General features: G+C 36.0%; 1 protein-coding gene across 2 annotated transcripts; it reads right to left on the minus strand.

Annotated features, from left to right (window-relative positions):
- Positions 1-1,550: 1,550 nt before the first annotated feature.
- Positions 1,551-15,133, minus strand: LOC126975846 (ADP-ribosylation factor-like protein 1). Of its 2 annotated transcripts, XR_007731803.1 has the most exons (6): positions 14,935-15,133; positions 14,638-14,854; positions 14,253-14,364; positions 12,352-12,568; positions 5,859-7,709; positions 1,551-2,743 (listed from the first exon to the last, which is right to left on the minus strand). XR_007731803.1 is itself a non-coding variant. In XM_050823890.1 (5 exons), the coding sequence occupies exons 1-4, from the start codon at positions 14,936-14,938 to the stop codon at positions 12,359-12,361; spliced, it is 543 nt and encodes a 180-aa protein (XP_050679847.1). In that variant the 5' UTR covers positions 14,939-15,133; the 3' UTR covers positions 4,665-7,709; positions 12,352-12,358. The 2 variants fall into 2 exon arrangements, 1 of the variants encoding a protein (XP_050679847.1); XM_050823890.1 differs by lacking the exon at positions 1,551-2,743 and having other exon boundaries at positions 4,665-7,709.
- Positions 15,134-15,987: the final 854 nt, after the last annotated feature.

Here is a 15,987-nt window from a genome sequence, read left to right on the forward strand (position 1 = left end):
TAATTACTAATTAATTATTACTTGTATTTTTGTAATTTCACATTATAATTATTTACATTGTATAGTTTCATGTTAGAGTTAAGATTCAAGTTACTTAAACTTTCTTTTCTAAAATGTTGAATGTACCTAATTAGAATTAACTAGTATGTAAGTGCAAATCAATTGTTAATGTTAAGTTATTGTTAGTACATCTTATAAAATAAATAAAAATCATTCTTTCATCATCAACTATCGAATGCCTGTCAGTTAGTCTGGATATAGCTAAGGTCTTTGATCATGTATAGCACAAGGCGCTTCTACGAAGCTTCCACCACTTGAGCTTCCCGAGAGTTTATGCAAGTGTGCCGCCGAATTCCACCTTCGCACGACAAGCCACAAGTTAGGATATCATCCTCATCATCTGGATGTGTGGCGGTCCATCACAGTGCGGTTTTCAATGAGCTTCTTCCATGTACTACAAAGTTGTGGAATGAACTTCCTTGTGCGGTGTTTCCGGGACGATACGACATGGGTACCTTCAAAAAAGCCCGTACACCTTCCTTAAAGGCCGGCAACGCTCCTGTGATTCCTCTGGTGTTGCAAGAGAATGTGGCCGTACGCTCGTTTGTCTTCCTCTTCCATAAAAAAAATTGTTTTCTTATTTTGGCGCCAATACATTCTAGAATATTTTGCAATACTAAAATGGAGTGTTAAAAGGTACAATGAGACCTTCTCTGTTTGTGTAAGAAAAAGATCTTTCCATCCACGTAGTGTTCGTACGAAACGAAAAAGGTGGTCATAGCAATAAGTGAAAGAATTCGAAGAAATCCTGTCCAAAAGCAAAATAATTTATCTCGGGAGATGAAGATAGTACCTAGAACCATATCGCGTATTTTAAAAGATGACTTAGAACTTGCAGCCTATAAGAGACGTACTAGTCATTTCTTATCTTATAATTTAAAAAACAATAGGGTGGTAAAATCGAAACAAATAACTGAAGCGGTACGCAAAGGGAGGTCACAGAAAATTTTTGTTTACGAATGAGATTTTTTTATAATTGAGCAACATTTTAATAAACAAAATGACCGTATTTATGCTCAAACCTCTAAGAAAGCTTCCCAATTAGTCGACAGAGTGCAACGTGGGTACTATTTGACTTCAGTGATGGTTTGGTGGGGTATTAGCCATAGCTAGTATCACCTCACCAAGGACTGAGCGATACTTTTGTAAAAAATCATCGGCACAAATGTATAAAGATATAAGGTAGTGAAGCCCCTTAACAACACCATGTTCAATAACCAAGAATGGTCCTTTCATCAAGCCCCGGCGCCGGGTCATAAAGCTAGGTCTACGCAGTCTTGGTTGGAAACGAACGTTTCGGACTTCATCACAGCTGAAGACTGGCTGACGTCTGATCCCGATCTTAATCCGCTGGATTATGATTTAATGTCAGGTTTAGAGGGTACGGCTTGCTCTAACTGCCATGATAATTTGGAATCACTAAAACAATCCGTACGATTGACATCGACGTCAGCTGTAACCGGGTAGTAGTCTCGTAATAATAAAACAGCAAATATGGAATAATGTATTTGAAACAATCCGCCTGCACTGGCCACCCTATACAATATATACTTGTACAACAACTGTTACAAATACACAATATATTATTATTGTAATAAAATTACTTAAAATACTTGTCGCACCACCGGTCACTACAGAGAGCGATGTAACACAATGTGGGTAGGTTTGAAACTAGCAGTTTCGCGGGCCTCTGAATTGAGATAGTATTACATAATCATGAACTTTTTAATACCTACTTCATAATCTATAAATATATAAATAATACCGTATATCAATAATTGTGAATTGAACTAATTAAATAAATATATCCATTATAAATATATATTTAGTAGTAAATAGAAAAGAGATATAATTGATTAAATGGATATCCGTCAAATACTCGGAGAGAGTTGATGGCAATCGTTTATCTTAATATCAAAATAGATTTAACCGAAAATACGTGTTAATACAGCTTGGTTGCTGGCTGTTAGTTACTTTGATCTCTATCTATTCCAATATTATACTTCCCCAAGATAGCCCGATGTCATAAAATATTAACGGCCGTTTACAAAACCGTATCTCTGATAGATGGCTGTCACCGTTTAATGACAAGATCCTAGCTACCCATAGTTATGTCCAATATAGTTATATTATTATAGTACAATGCTATCTGTCGATAGATTATTGAAATGTAAGTAAGCGTAAAAGGATAGATTTGTCTACCTCTAGTAAGTAAAACTAAGCTAGGTAATTGAAAACGGCCGTTCATCGTGATCGCAAGATATGACGTCACAGAGAGCGCTACAAATGTCTGCGTGACATCATCAAGCAACAATTAATGGAATCGATTGGTTACATCGCGCCCTGCGGAACCCAAACACATTCACACTTCAATTAACTAGTCGACAGTTCGCCGCCCCACAGCTACATACATAATGGTTACTGTTACTACACGGTCATATAATCTCTGGACCTCGCTGGAACGTGAAGAAACCTCCCCTTCCCCTTTCACCCCCCCACGCTCGTCCTGTTTTATTCCGTACGGTTTGCAGTTTCATCACCGTTACATGTACTGACATTTTCGTGTAGTCACTGCTTTGTTTTTGAAGTTTTCATTGTTACGTTTTGACTTTTATTGTTAAGAGTTTTGTAGTTTTTGTTGTTCTGTTTCGCTATAATTCCAGAAAAATAAAATCTTTTTTTACTCAAACCCGATTCTTTGATAGATTTTTCATTATTATAATAATAATAATCATCAGCATCACAACACAGCACCTTTACATCAATCTATAATACTGACAAAATAAATATTTTTTATTTATTTATTCGTAATAATAATATCCTAGTGTTGCTTGTTTTGCACACCGTAACAAACCAACGATGTGACGTCATCGACGTCAAGTCCAGAGATGATGTAACCGGGTAGTTACATATCGAGCTTTAAAACGTGGGATGCCATATGATGATATCTTCCTGTACAATGATGGCCCACCTGATGCTAAGCTGCACTTATCACCCAGAATTTTAAGATGACACTGCTATAATACAGCATGTCTTCCAACAACTAACCACTAAATCTTCTCCATGCTATGTTAACTTTTAACAATTTTATTGTTTGTGATTCATTTTAAATATTTTGGTAAATTCATTTTAAATATTTTGGTAAAATCATACAAATATCTATGCCGTTACAATAATGTAATGATAGATGAGAAATCTTTATAAGTTAGGTCGTAATGGTCCTTTCATCAAGCCCCGGCGCCGGGTCATAAAGCTAGGTCTACGCAGTCTTGGTTGGAAACGAACGTTTCGGACTTCATCACAGCTGAAGACTGGCTGACGTCTGATCCCGATCTTAATCCGCTGGATTATGATTTAATGTCAGGTTTAGAGGGTACGGCTTGCTCTAACTGCCATGATAATTTGGAATCACTAAAACAATCCGTACGATTGGCAGATAATTTTTCCATGGAAAGAGTCCGTGCTTCTATTGATTACTGGCCTCAACGTTTAAAGGACTGTATTGCAGTCAATGGAGACCACTGAGAATAAGCTTTTTATCTTTTAAATTGTTTTATATTTATGTATTAAACTAACACACTGTAAAAGTAATAAATGTTATTTGTAATAGAATATTTTTTTTTGTTGTGGTTGCATAGCTACCACAGACCACAGTACCGGTGATGACATATATACGGGCCATGCAGGTCTCTCTCGGGAAATCGTCGACCAGTTCCTGAAGAAACTATAATCAGTCCTCTCTTGAGAAGGTCGCGGAATGGGGTAAATTTTACCTAGTCCAATTTAACCCCTAGAAGACTCAAGTTTGCGCGTTTATCACTAAGCCCCATTAGTCATATCACCGCTCTTCGACAACACCTCACTTAAAGCCTCGCCTAGTATTGGAATACTGGGTCTCGAAATCTCGAGTTAACTTATACCGCGGTCATCTGGAGGTCAAAGCCAAATTGGCTTCGAAGAAGCTGGGCGTCATAAATAAAGCACGAAAATACTGCAAGCTAGCCCAAATTCTAGCGCTCTGCAAAGCGCAGGTCCTGCCACTGGATAGTGGAGTATTGCTGTCATATCTGGTCTGGCTCATCCCAGTATCGGCTCGAACCATTTGACCGCGTGCAACGCAGTGCTGCTCGAATTATCGGGGGCTCAGAGCTCTGTGAACGGCTAGATCACTTGGCGTTGCGTAGAAGCGTCTTTCAGTGTGTGTATTCTACCGCATTAATTATGGAGAGTGTTCCAAAGAGCTGCTTGACCTGATTTCTGCCCGAAAATTAACCCTTCGCACAACTCACCACAAATTAGGATATCATCGCCACCATCTGGATGTGTGGCGTTCCTCCACAGTGCAGTTTTCAAGGAACTTTTCCTTGTGAAACCAAGCTGTGGAATGAAAGCTCTTTCGTGAGCTTGGTTGCACGAAGGCCTTGCAAGGAAGCCCTTGTTGCCCTTGCGGGGTTTCCAGGATGATACCACATGCGTATCTTCAAAAAAAATAAGTACCACAAGTTATCCTAGTGACGCTTGTTTTGCACACCGTAAAAAACCGACGATGTGACGTCATCGACGTCAGCTGTAACCGGGTAGTAGTCTCGTAATAATAAAACAGCAAATATGGAATAATGTATTTGAAACAATCCGCCTGCACTGGCCACCCTATACAATATATACTTGTACAACAACTGTTACAAATACACAATATATTATTATTGTAATAAAATTACTTAAAATACTTGTCGCACCACCGGTCACTACAGAGAGCGATGTAACACAATGTGGGTAGGTTTGAAACTAGCAGTTTCGCGGGCCTCTGAATTGAGATAGTATTACATAATCATGAACTTTTTAATACCTACTTCATAATCTATAAATATATAAATAATACCGTATATCAATAATTGTGAATTGAACTAATTAAATAAATATATCCATTATAAATATATATTTAGTAGTAAATAGAAAAGAGATATAATTGATTAAATGGATATCCGTCAAATACTCGGAGAGAGTTGATGGCAATCGTTTATCTTAATATCAAAATAGATTTAACCGAAAATACGTGTTAATACAGCTTGGTTGCTGGCTGTTAGTTACTTTGATCTCTATCTATTCCAATATTATACTTCCCCAAGATAGCCCGATGTCATAAAATATTAACGGCCGTTTACAAAACCGTATCTCTGATAGATGGCTGTCACCGTTTAATGACAAGATCCTAGCTACCCATAGTTATGTCCAATATAGTTATATTATTATAGTACAATGCTATCTGTCGATAGATTATTGAAATGTAAGTAAGCGTAAAAGGATAGATTTGTCTACCTCTAGTAAGTAAAACTAAGCTAGGTAATTGAAAACGGCCGTTCATCGTGATCGCAAGATATGACGTCACAGAGAGCGCTACAAATGTCTGCGTGACATCATCAAGCAACAATTAATGGAATCGATTGGTTACATCGCGCCCTGCGGAACCCAAACACATTCACACTTCAATTAACTAGTCGACAGTTCGCCGCCCCACAGCTACATACATAATGGTTACTGTTACTACACGGTCATATAATCTCTGGACCTCGCTGGAACGTGAAGAAACCTCCCCTTCCCCTTTCACCCCCCCACGCTCGTCCTGTTTTATTCCGTACGGTTTGCAGTTTCATCACCGTTACATGTACTGACATTTTCGTGTAGTCACTGCTTTGTTTTTGAAGTTTTCATTGTTACGTTTTGACTTTTATTGTTAAGAGTTTTGTAGTTTTTGTTGTTCTGTTTCGCTATAATTCCAGAAAAATAAAATCTTTTTTTACTCAAACCCGATTCTTTGATAGATTTTTCATTATTATAATAATAATAATCATCAGCATCACAACACAGCACCTTTACATCAATCTATAATACTGACAAAATAAATATTTTTTATTTATTTATTCGTAATAATAATATCCTAGTGTTGCTTGTTTTGCACACCGTAACAAACCAACGATGTGACGTCATCGACGTCAAGTCCAGAGATGATGTAACCGGGTAGTTACATATCGAGCTTTAAAACGTGGGATGCCATATGATGATATCTTCCTGTACAATGATGGCCCACCTGATGCTAAGCTGCACTTATCACCCAGAATTTTAAGATGACACTGCTATAATACAGCATGTCTTCCAACAACTAACCACTAAATCTTCTCCATGCTATGTTAACTTTTAACAATTTTATTGTTTGTGATTCATTTTAAATATTTTGGTAAATTCATTTTAAATATTTTGGTAAAATCATACAAATATCTATGCCGTTACAATAATGTAATGATAGATGAGAAATCTTTATAAGTTAGGTCGCACACCAGACATTTGTGGCGTAATTATTTTGGCGTTGACATGCGTGTCACTGGTGTAAGAGTTAGTCTGGTGTGCGCCCCGGCCTACCCTTACTAATTATGCATGCGAATGTGAGTTTGCCTACAAGCATTATGTATATCGTTTCCAAGATTCTCGGGGTTGCAAGGAACGATATTGTCTGTTATTGACATTGTAATTATTTCTAAATACAAGATGATCATTATAGCAATATGTATTTCCTTTCCAAGGTAGCAGTTGTAGGAGTAGAGAACGAACGTGGGAACATTTTTGAAATCCAAAATGGTTGCCACGCAAAATAATGATTCAAAAGTATGGATTTTGTTTCCAAGGATCTCGGGGATGTAGGGAAGGGATCATTTTAAAAATCCAAGATGGCCGCCGCGAAAAATCATCGCAACGAAATGGATACAGTTTCTAAGGTTCGCTGCGCAAAATTATAAGATTTTAACAATACGGGGATATATATCCTTTCCAAGTTTCTCGGGGAAATAGAGAAAGGTTTTACGATGATTTTATGAAATCCAAGATGTCCGCCGAGCATAACTTTAGGTAGGTATATGGATGTGTATTCAAGATTTTAGTGTTGGCTGAGATCGAATTAAACATTATTTTACTGACAATTTCGAACAACGACAATTTTGATTTTGATGCCTTGTTTAATTTATGGACTAAAAACCATGAAATGGGCAACATAATACTGTGATAGAAAAATATCATCCTACCCTCAATTTTATGTTAATGATTGTATCAATAAGAACGTAGACTAATAATATTTAGAGCTAAGTCTCTGAAATCTGCTGTAAAATTGGCTATTAACGAGAACGTTAACATTGTTAATATTTAAATTTGTATGCTATTTTTAAATATATAATGTATATTAATTTTATTAATTGAGAATGAAGACATGACATTTAAATTCACTACTCTGATTATGATATGTCAACGGGCTGACATCATACAACATGACATGTTAAATGAAGACCATGGGCCAAATAAAAGATAATGAAGCAGGTGAAGTTTTTAAGAAATAATGATATGAATATTAGCCTTGGTATCATTAAATGATCTGTAAATACAACATACTATTTTTACTGCAATAGAATTGTCAACATTTCCTATTACACAAATGGTACATGGATTAGCTACAATATTTACAAATAGGAAAGCCGCCACCGGTGTGGAGGGGCCTTTACAATAATGTGGGGAACGGCAACACTAAGTACTTATCCTAATGGCGTTACATACAACATCACTGCGCGCTGCGATCTCTTCCTGCGTTTATTCCACTGTAATTCTTAACGCTGCAACAAATACAATCAAAGTTAGTGATTCATCTGGTATCTAAATTGGCAATACAAATTACCACCGCCGATTTGAGCAAATTTTTTTTTAAATGAAAATAAGGGACGAGACCAACAGGAGGGAATTATTGCTTCACGGTAGAAATAGGCGCCGTTGTGGTATCCATAATCTAGCCAGCATCCTGTGCAAAGGAGCCTCTTAATGGTGATATGCCCAATGATAAACTTGGACCAGTGTATGGACAATACAATGAGTAGCCAGGGAAAATAGAAAAAAAAATGAATGCTGTATTACAGTTCGATTTTTTCAATAATCCTCTAAATTTTACACCCTATCCATAATATTTTTTGTAAGTTACAAATTTGCAGATATAATTCTTAATTTAAGAAATAGGCAACTGTTCAATATAGGGGAGAGAAATTTGAGCGCGAATATTTGTAAAAGGTAATGAAAAAAATTTCAATTAAAAAAAAAATATGTTTGTCAAAAAGAATGCATATACACTTCTGCGACAAATAATTGCCAAAGTTAGCACAACTAGTCAATTTTATACAATATTTCAATACAATATACCTACTTAAACATTATTTTCATAACAAGGATCAAAAACAATAATTGTTCACCCATTATACATGCTTTAAATTTATAAAAGTATTATGATGCAGATTAATTCGAGAGTGTGCAAGCAGCTGATGTGGTGGAAACCAGCCTGGGGAAACTCTCTAAGAGAAAAGCGGTTCACTCGATTGTATGAAAGGTGCAGTCATTGATGGATTGACAGATGACAGTTATAATCTTGTCAAAACAGAGATAGCCGCAATCCACTACGTTTTACGGCCGTTCCCAATATACTATCTACAGATAGAGATAGATTACTACCTTCTACTGTCAGTAATTAGCTGTCAATAATCTGAAGCTGTCCCAATATACCCGATAAGTCATTATTATCGCCTTATATTGGGACGCATGAATTGCAATTTCCATACAAACTTCTATCGCTGTTAAGCTATGCGTCTGGTCTACTGACAGACAGCGTGCACGGATAAGGTGAGTTAACGTCGATAAGTTTATTGGGACAGAAAAGTCAACGATAGTTACGATTTTTATCTCAAGTAAAAGATAGACTGAATAATGGGAACGGCCGTTAAGCAACTGTTCGTTTTCAGACTTATCCGAATTATACTTTGTCGCCAATAGCCTTATTGTAATTACTACTATTTTAAACTTATGTCAAATGACTTTGACGTTTCATACTAAACTTTAATTTTTAAATAGGCAGTTCCGCTTCTTATTACGTAGTATTTAGATCATCTTTGGTGGAAACTGCATGCTGCTACGACTAGTTTGTCGGGTATATATTTAGTTAGGCTGAGCAGCTCAAACCACAGAGCACCAATCTATTGTCATCCCTCTTTATCTGGTTCTCTGTCTCTGTCTCTCCAATGTATATGCATCGCAATTACTTCAAAAGTATTATTGGTTTTTATAATAATTACATTATTTTTCCGTTTCGCGCCTTTTTCTGCTTTGATGCAGTAATGTTTAAGAACTATTGTGTCAGTGTAAAGTAAACCGGTGCGAGTGAAATTACAGGTATTATGAGACTGAACATCTTATGTCTCTTCTTATGAAACTGCATTATAATGGGTTGAGCGTATCCCTCAGTTGAACATCTTATCGGTCTTGTGATTTTTCCTCATCAAAATAATGATTATTTAGGCAGTACAGAATTTTTTGATCATTTTAAAATCACAGTGCAATTAATAACGATAATAATAAATATAGAAATAATTGAAAAATCTTATTTTTGATGCATTCCCTCTATTAGACATAATATTAGGTCCTTACATATGAAATTGGCGTTTTATCGTACTGGCTGGCCACTTTGATCTCAAAATATTTCCTCTTTGGTCAACAATTCCAAATTCAAATTTTTACAGCTATTTACTCATGCATTTGCGTTTTGGATTTGTGATTTCCACTCTTGTATTTCATCTTTGCATCACTCAGTTTGCAAAATAGAAAACTTTAAATAACGAGTACCAGTTCCACCGTGGCATCAGTGCTGCAGAAAAGACTCGAAGGGTTAATGATGTGTATGGCTGCGGTGTCGCAAAAGAAAACACAGCGCGTTTTTTATTCCAACGTTTTCGTTCTGGAAATTTCGACCTGCAGAACAAGCCACTTGGACAGCTGGAGCCCAAAGTTGATAATGAAGAATTGAAGGCTATTGTGGAAGCGGATCCATCACAATCCACGTCCGAGCTAGCTGCAGGCTGCTGTGTTAGTGATAAAACTGTTTTAATCCACTTAAAGCAAATTGGGAAGGTAAAAAAGCTTGATATGTGAGTATCTCATGAATTGAGTGAAGCAAACCGACAAACGCGCTTAGACTGCTTTGTTACTTTACTCAACCGGCAAAACAATGAAGGAATTTTAAATCGAATCGTTACATGTGATGAAAATTGTATCATGTACAATAATAGGAAGCGCTCATCGCAATGGCTGAACCCTGGCGAGCCAACCAAATCCTGCCTCAAGCGAAAATTGACTCAAAAAGAGTTACTTGTGAGCGTTTGGTGGACAAGTGCCGATGATGCCGATTTCTCGTGACAGGCATCGTCATGCTCGCTTTAATGCCTCTGCTGGTGGCGGCGACGTGGGGCGGGTCGTTCCCTTCCCTAAAATATGGTCGAGGGAGGCGATGGCTGGTCCATGCGTCATGCTCGTGAACGGTTGCTACTCGTGGTGGCTAGATAATCTTGTTACCGGGATCTGTGATGTCTTGTTACTGGGATGTCTGCTTGATGTATTTTTTATTATTATTATTTCCTTTAAAGTTAAAGTTATTATATATTTTACTAGCTGACCCGGCAAACGTTGTTTTGCCATATAAAGTATAATTCACGCGATAGTTTTATAAGTAATAAAATATTGCCTATATTATAGCCTATACATCATTTTGTTCTATTGTCAATAGTTTTTGCAGCGCACGCAAAAATAGGTTTTCGATTTTACACCTTGAGTTACAAAATAGCAATTTTATAACGGATCCCTAATTGTGAAAAAAAAACTTAATAATAATAGTCTATAGCCTTCCTCGATAAATGGACTACCCAACACTGAAAGAATCATTCAAATCGGACCAGTAGTACCAGAGATTAGCGCGTTCAAACAAACAAACAAACAAATACTGCAGCTTTATAATATTAGTATAGATTTTATGAAATGCTCACATAGTGCCTCTATTTATTTACGGTATGTGTGGATTGATGCATCTACTATAATCAATAACTCTTGTGTTTATAACTATTAATTTACTTTTTTTTTCTCTTACTCGTGTAAGCCTTTCAGTTTTTGACATTTGAGTATTTTTGTTGCGTCACTTTGCATATATTATAATTGAAATTATTTGAAAAACAATTAAAATGTAAATCTTGACTTAAAAGAGTGACAATGAGTTTCTTGCTACTCATTAATTATCTTATGATTAGCTCAACCCTTTACAAAGTAGCGGTAAATTCAATAAGAAACAATATTTTTATTTTTTTTTGAAATTCATAAGTGTCATTTCCGTGACCTACATGAATAAAGTGTTTTTTAAATTTGAATTTGATGTCGTTCACTACAGCTTTCATAAATCTGACCAGACAACTACCATGATGGAAAAGCTAGTTGTGGCTAGTCAATCGTTCTAGGCCACCACTGCTTAAGGACCACTCTAGACCATACTGCATAACAGACGGCTACCAAACTATAGGAGCTTCAATTGGAATGTCAAAGACATCCACCATATTCCCCGGACCTTGCAACAAACAGATTACCATTTTTCCCGAAATTTAGATACCTTCTTGCAAGGGAAAAAATTTCAACTGCTATGGGGCAGTGCAAACCACCTTCAAACTTTTTATTGATTCCCCTCCAAATGTTTTTTTTAGCAAAGGTATCAATGAAAAAAAAAAAGACTATAAAAAACCAAAAGTGTATAGATAGCAATGTTACATACTTTTGATTAATTAAATATATTATATATATAAAAAAAACGACTTTATGTTCCGATCATACAAAACACCATTTTCATATGTAAGGACCTAATAGACAGCTAGTAAATAGTAATCTCATAATTCACTGAACTTGTTCGTAATTACTATTTGTATGCCACAGCATGCGGGCAAGGAATGGAGCTTTTATTGTGATTTGTAACATCTATGTATACCCATGACTACGAATAAATGATCTTATCTTATCTGAATATAATAATATATTATGCATCACATAAACCAATGGGTAGCCAATGGTAGCCCTATTATCAAAGACTCATATATCTGTCAGTGGGATGTTTTTTCTTATGGAATAGGAGGACAAACGAGCGTACGGGTCACCTGGTGTTAAGTGATCACCGCCGCCCACATTCTCTTGCAACACCAGACAAATCACAAGAGTGTTGCCGGCTTTAAATAATAATGTATCTCATAAACCATAATTGTAATAATAATAATAGTGTGTATTACAAATGGAGCTAACATTAATGACAAATAATACAGTATTTATTAGTAAAGTGTTACATCTTGTATCATGGTACAGAAACCTGATATAAATTTTTGTCTGCTATAAAACACATGTTCAGACCACAAAACAAACCTGTACGTTATTTTCTAGCTTGTAGTGCATTAGAAAGCCAATCCATCGCCTGGTCAAGACCCTCTCCACGAACTGCTGATGTCTTGAAAATCTGGAATGTGCGGTCGCGCAGTGCGTCCAGACCCAGGGCCTGGTGCACCTCAGCCACGGTCAGGCAGCCTGCCATGTCCTGCTTATTGGCTAGAACCACGAGAATGGCGTTCGCTAGCTCTTCCTCCTGCAATGTGCATAGTAACATTCATGTGACTTTGGAAAATATACAAGAAAAGGTGAACAATTTGTTATGTTTTTAAAGTCTACTTCTTCTAGTCTAGTCTACTAACTTCTAGGATTAATACACTAAAAAAATTTGAAATACTAAATTTTATAAGCAATACAGGGCTACAACCCACTACCTCTGGCATTCCGTGCCAGTGCTCTCCCAACTGAGCTAACCGTTCGACGTTTTGTCATAAAATCTTGTATGCTTTGTTCAACTCTCAGGTTGTTGCTTCATTTACATTCTACAGGATCTACTTTACAGTTGATAACCTTCTCAACCCCAATATTTGTATATTAGGAAATTGACTTGAGATGTCGATCTTGTAAATCAAAACAATTAGTAATGTTTTTAAAGTGATAACCCTCAATTCTAGGATTAATACACAATAAAATTTGAAAAACAAAATTTTATGATGCCCCACATTGATCATAAAATTTTGTTTTTCAAATTTTATAAGTGTGAGTTGCATTGCTATAGTAAAAAGAGTCAATTACAAAAAATACACAACATAAATTAATGAATAAGAATGCAAGTTATTAGATAGCAGCAAATTCTAGAGAATTTCTTTTATTTTAAACTAAGGGATGAGACGAGCAGTACGTTTAGCTGTTGACAATTGATATGCCTTGCCCGTAACAATGCAGCGCCGCTCTAGATGATTGAAAATCCCAAAAATTCTGAGCTGCACTACAACTGCGCTCGTCACTTTGAGACATAACATGTCAAGTCTCATTTGCCCAGTAATTTCACTAGCTACGGCACCCTTCAGACCGAAACACAGTTATGCTCGCACAATACTGCTTCACGGCAGAAATAGGTGCCGTTGTGGTACCCATAATCTAGCCGGCATCCGGTGAAAAAGAGACTCCCACTGGTAACCTGTGGTAATTTCCGTTTCAATAGCAGGGCAGGCACACCATAGCTAGTGAATCTACAGAGCTATTGGGACTTAACAAGTTATGTATCAAGGAAATAAGCTCAATCATTGTGCAGCTAAGACTGATAGGTTTTCTTTAATTTGTTGCATGCCTTCTTCGTCTAATAAAAAAAAAGTTTCAACATAAATAGGTGTATATAAATGTAACTAATCTGGTCACACTATTGTACCAGTGGGAGGCTCTCTTACGCAGGATGCAGGCTAGATTATAGGTAGTAATGTGTATTGTGTGACAAGCACAATTGTCATACCACTTAGAGTTTTTGGCGGAAGAATCCTGAGCGGCACTGCATTGTAATGGGCAGGGCATATCAATTACCATCACCTGAATGTAATGCTCGTCTCATTCCTTATTTTCTTCTTTTGTCTTCAAAAATGATATTGAGATTTCTAATCATTTTTTTGTAAACTGAACAAACTTTCACCGAAAATTGGTTTGAACGAGATCTATCTAGTAAGTAGTATTTTTAAAAAATCATAAATCATAAGCTGCAATTTAATTTTCATTGAATCAACTCAAATATTATTATTATAAAAGAACTTTTAGGTATATCATGTTACTTGCTGCTACAAAACCCTTCATGGGTGAGTCGGACTCACACTTGGCCACTTTTTCTCTATATCTCTAATTCTATTCTCTATATATATTATTCTCTATAATCATGAGTAGATAAATTTTTACGGAGAGATAAATATACTCACTCTCAACATATGCACGAGCTCATCTTTAGATATTCCTATTCTATCTCTGTCTGCAGAGTCCACTACATATATTATTGCATCTGTGTTGCCATAGTAACATCGCCAGTAAGGCCTGGAAACAATAATGGATTTAATCTAAACAAGAACAGAAAGAAAAACAACAATGTACTTATACAACAACTTATCTTCAAAGAAAATTGAATTTGATGAATATTTGTGTAGGTGATAAATCCATAGCAATTTGGTAAGACTATCAATTGTACATAAACAAACAAGGTGCAATCAACAAAGGTCTTAGAAGAACATAAAGAATTAAAATAAGTGATACACTTGGCACATAAAAATTTAAGCAATAAGAATTTTTTCGGCTTGTTACGGAAATTACCTTATACTGGTTTGTCCACCCAAGTCCCATACTTGAAACTTCAGATTTTTGTAAGTCACTTGTTCCACATTAAAACCAATAGTTGGTATCGTCGTCACTACCTCACCGACCTGAAGTTTATATAGTATTGTGGTCTTCCCGGCGCCGTCTAAACCAAGGATCAATATCCTCATCTCACGGGCCCCTAACAAACCTCTGAAGTAACTAAATAGACCACCTATAATGAGATAAGCACGATTAACATTCCGTTCGGTTGTAAAATTCCGTATTTAGTGTAATAAACCTGAAAATATTTACCCATGTTGTGCTCAAGTTTGACTAGTAAAACATTAGTTTAAACACACAGGAACACAATTTACGGTTGTCTGCACAGTTGATATTAAAGTCTATTTTATTTGGCAATTAACCATTTAGATTAGATATTATTTTAAGACAACACATTTGTTAAAACATTACAAGAAGAATTCACAAAACAGAGGAAACAGTGATTTGACGTGTTACACAGTTGTCAAATCTACAGATGACAAATGTCAATTTCAGTGTTTCAATGATCCACAGACTTATTACTAGGCAATGGAACTTAGGTAAATTTAATTATTTGTAGTAACATTTTAAATAAATAAATTGAAACAGCTTTTTACTATAAAATAATCACATTTATGTTTTATTCAAATATAACTTAAACAATGACAGTACAATTGGTTAAGTAGATACCAAGACAAACAATAGATGGCGTTTTCTAATCCACCTAAAAAACCACTGAAATGCCTTCATCTTATAATTTTATAAATATAGCATTATAAACTTATCTTACTACTAGTGTTACAGTGCGAAGTGGATGGAAACAGTTAAATTTTGAATCATTATCACCTACTACTCATGTTCTGTAAAAACATCCAAATACTTCTTTACCGAGTAGGTAGATACATTTACCTATCCATAAAAAAGAACAATTACTTAAATAGTGATTTTTAAGGCTCAGGATCAAGTAAACGACCTTCAGCGTTTGGGCGGAGCTAGCTATCTCAATTCAGGCGTGCATACCAATCAAAAACAAATATAATTCGTATGAATGTCAGCGGCACACTGCCTCCCGTCGCCCGCACATGGACCCGCGGACAGCTGTTTGAAGTGAATGTAGTATTTAGTCCCATATGCCAGAGTTATATGTTTTAGAGAAATAAAATAGCTATTCTCTCTTGCTAAAGCGATAAAAATATCAGTGGTAGTTAAGAAGCAGTAGCAAATTTAAAGTTCATCAAGTTAAGTTATTTTACGTTTTACAAATTTTTATACTTTCGGATTAAAGATTACAAATCAGTTCCTGACATAATATATTTTTTATCCCAG

The sequence above is a fragment of the Leptidea sinapis genome, chromosome 38 (genome assembly GCF_905404315.1).
Source record: "Leptidea sinapis chromosome 38, ilLepSina1.1, whole genome shotgun sequence".
Lineage (NCBI taxonomy): Eukaryota > Metazoa > Arthropoda > Insecta > Lepidoptera > Pieridae > Leptidea > Leptidea sinapis.

Coding starts and splice junctions, on each gene's coding strand:
- LOC126975846 (XM_050823890.1), bottom strand. Junction 14,365..14,637: donor GGTGGACAAACCAGTATAAG/GTAATTTCCGTA, acceptor TATTGTTTCCAG/GCCTTACTGGCGATGTTACT. Junction 12,569..14,252: donor AGCTCGTGCATATGTTGAGA/GTGAGTATATTT, acceptor TGCACATTGCAG/GAGGAAGAGCTAGCGAACGC.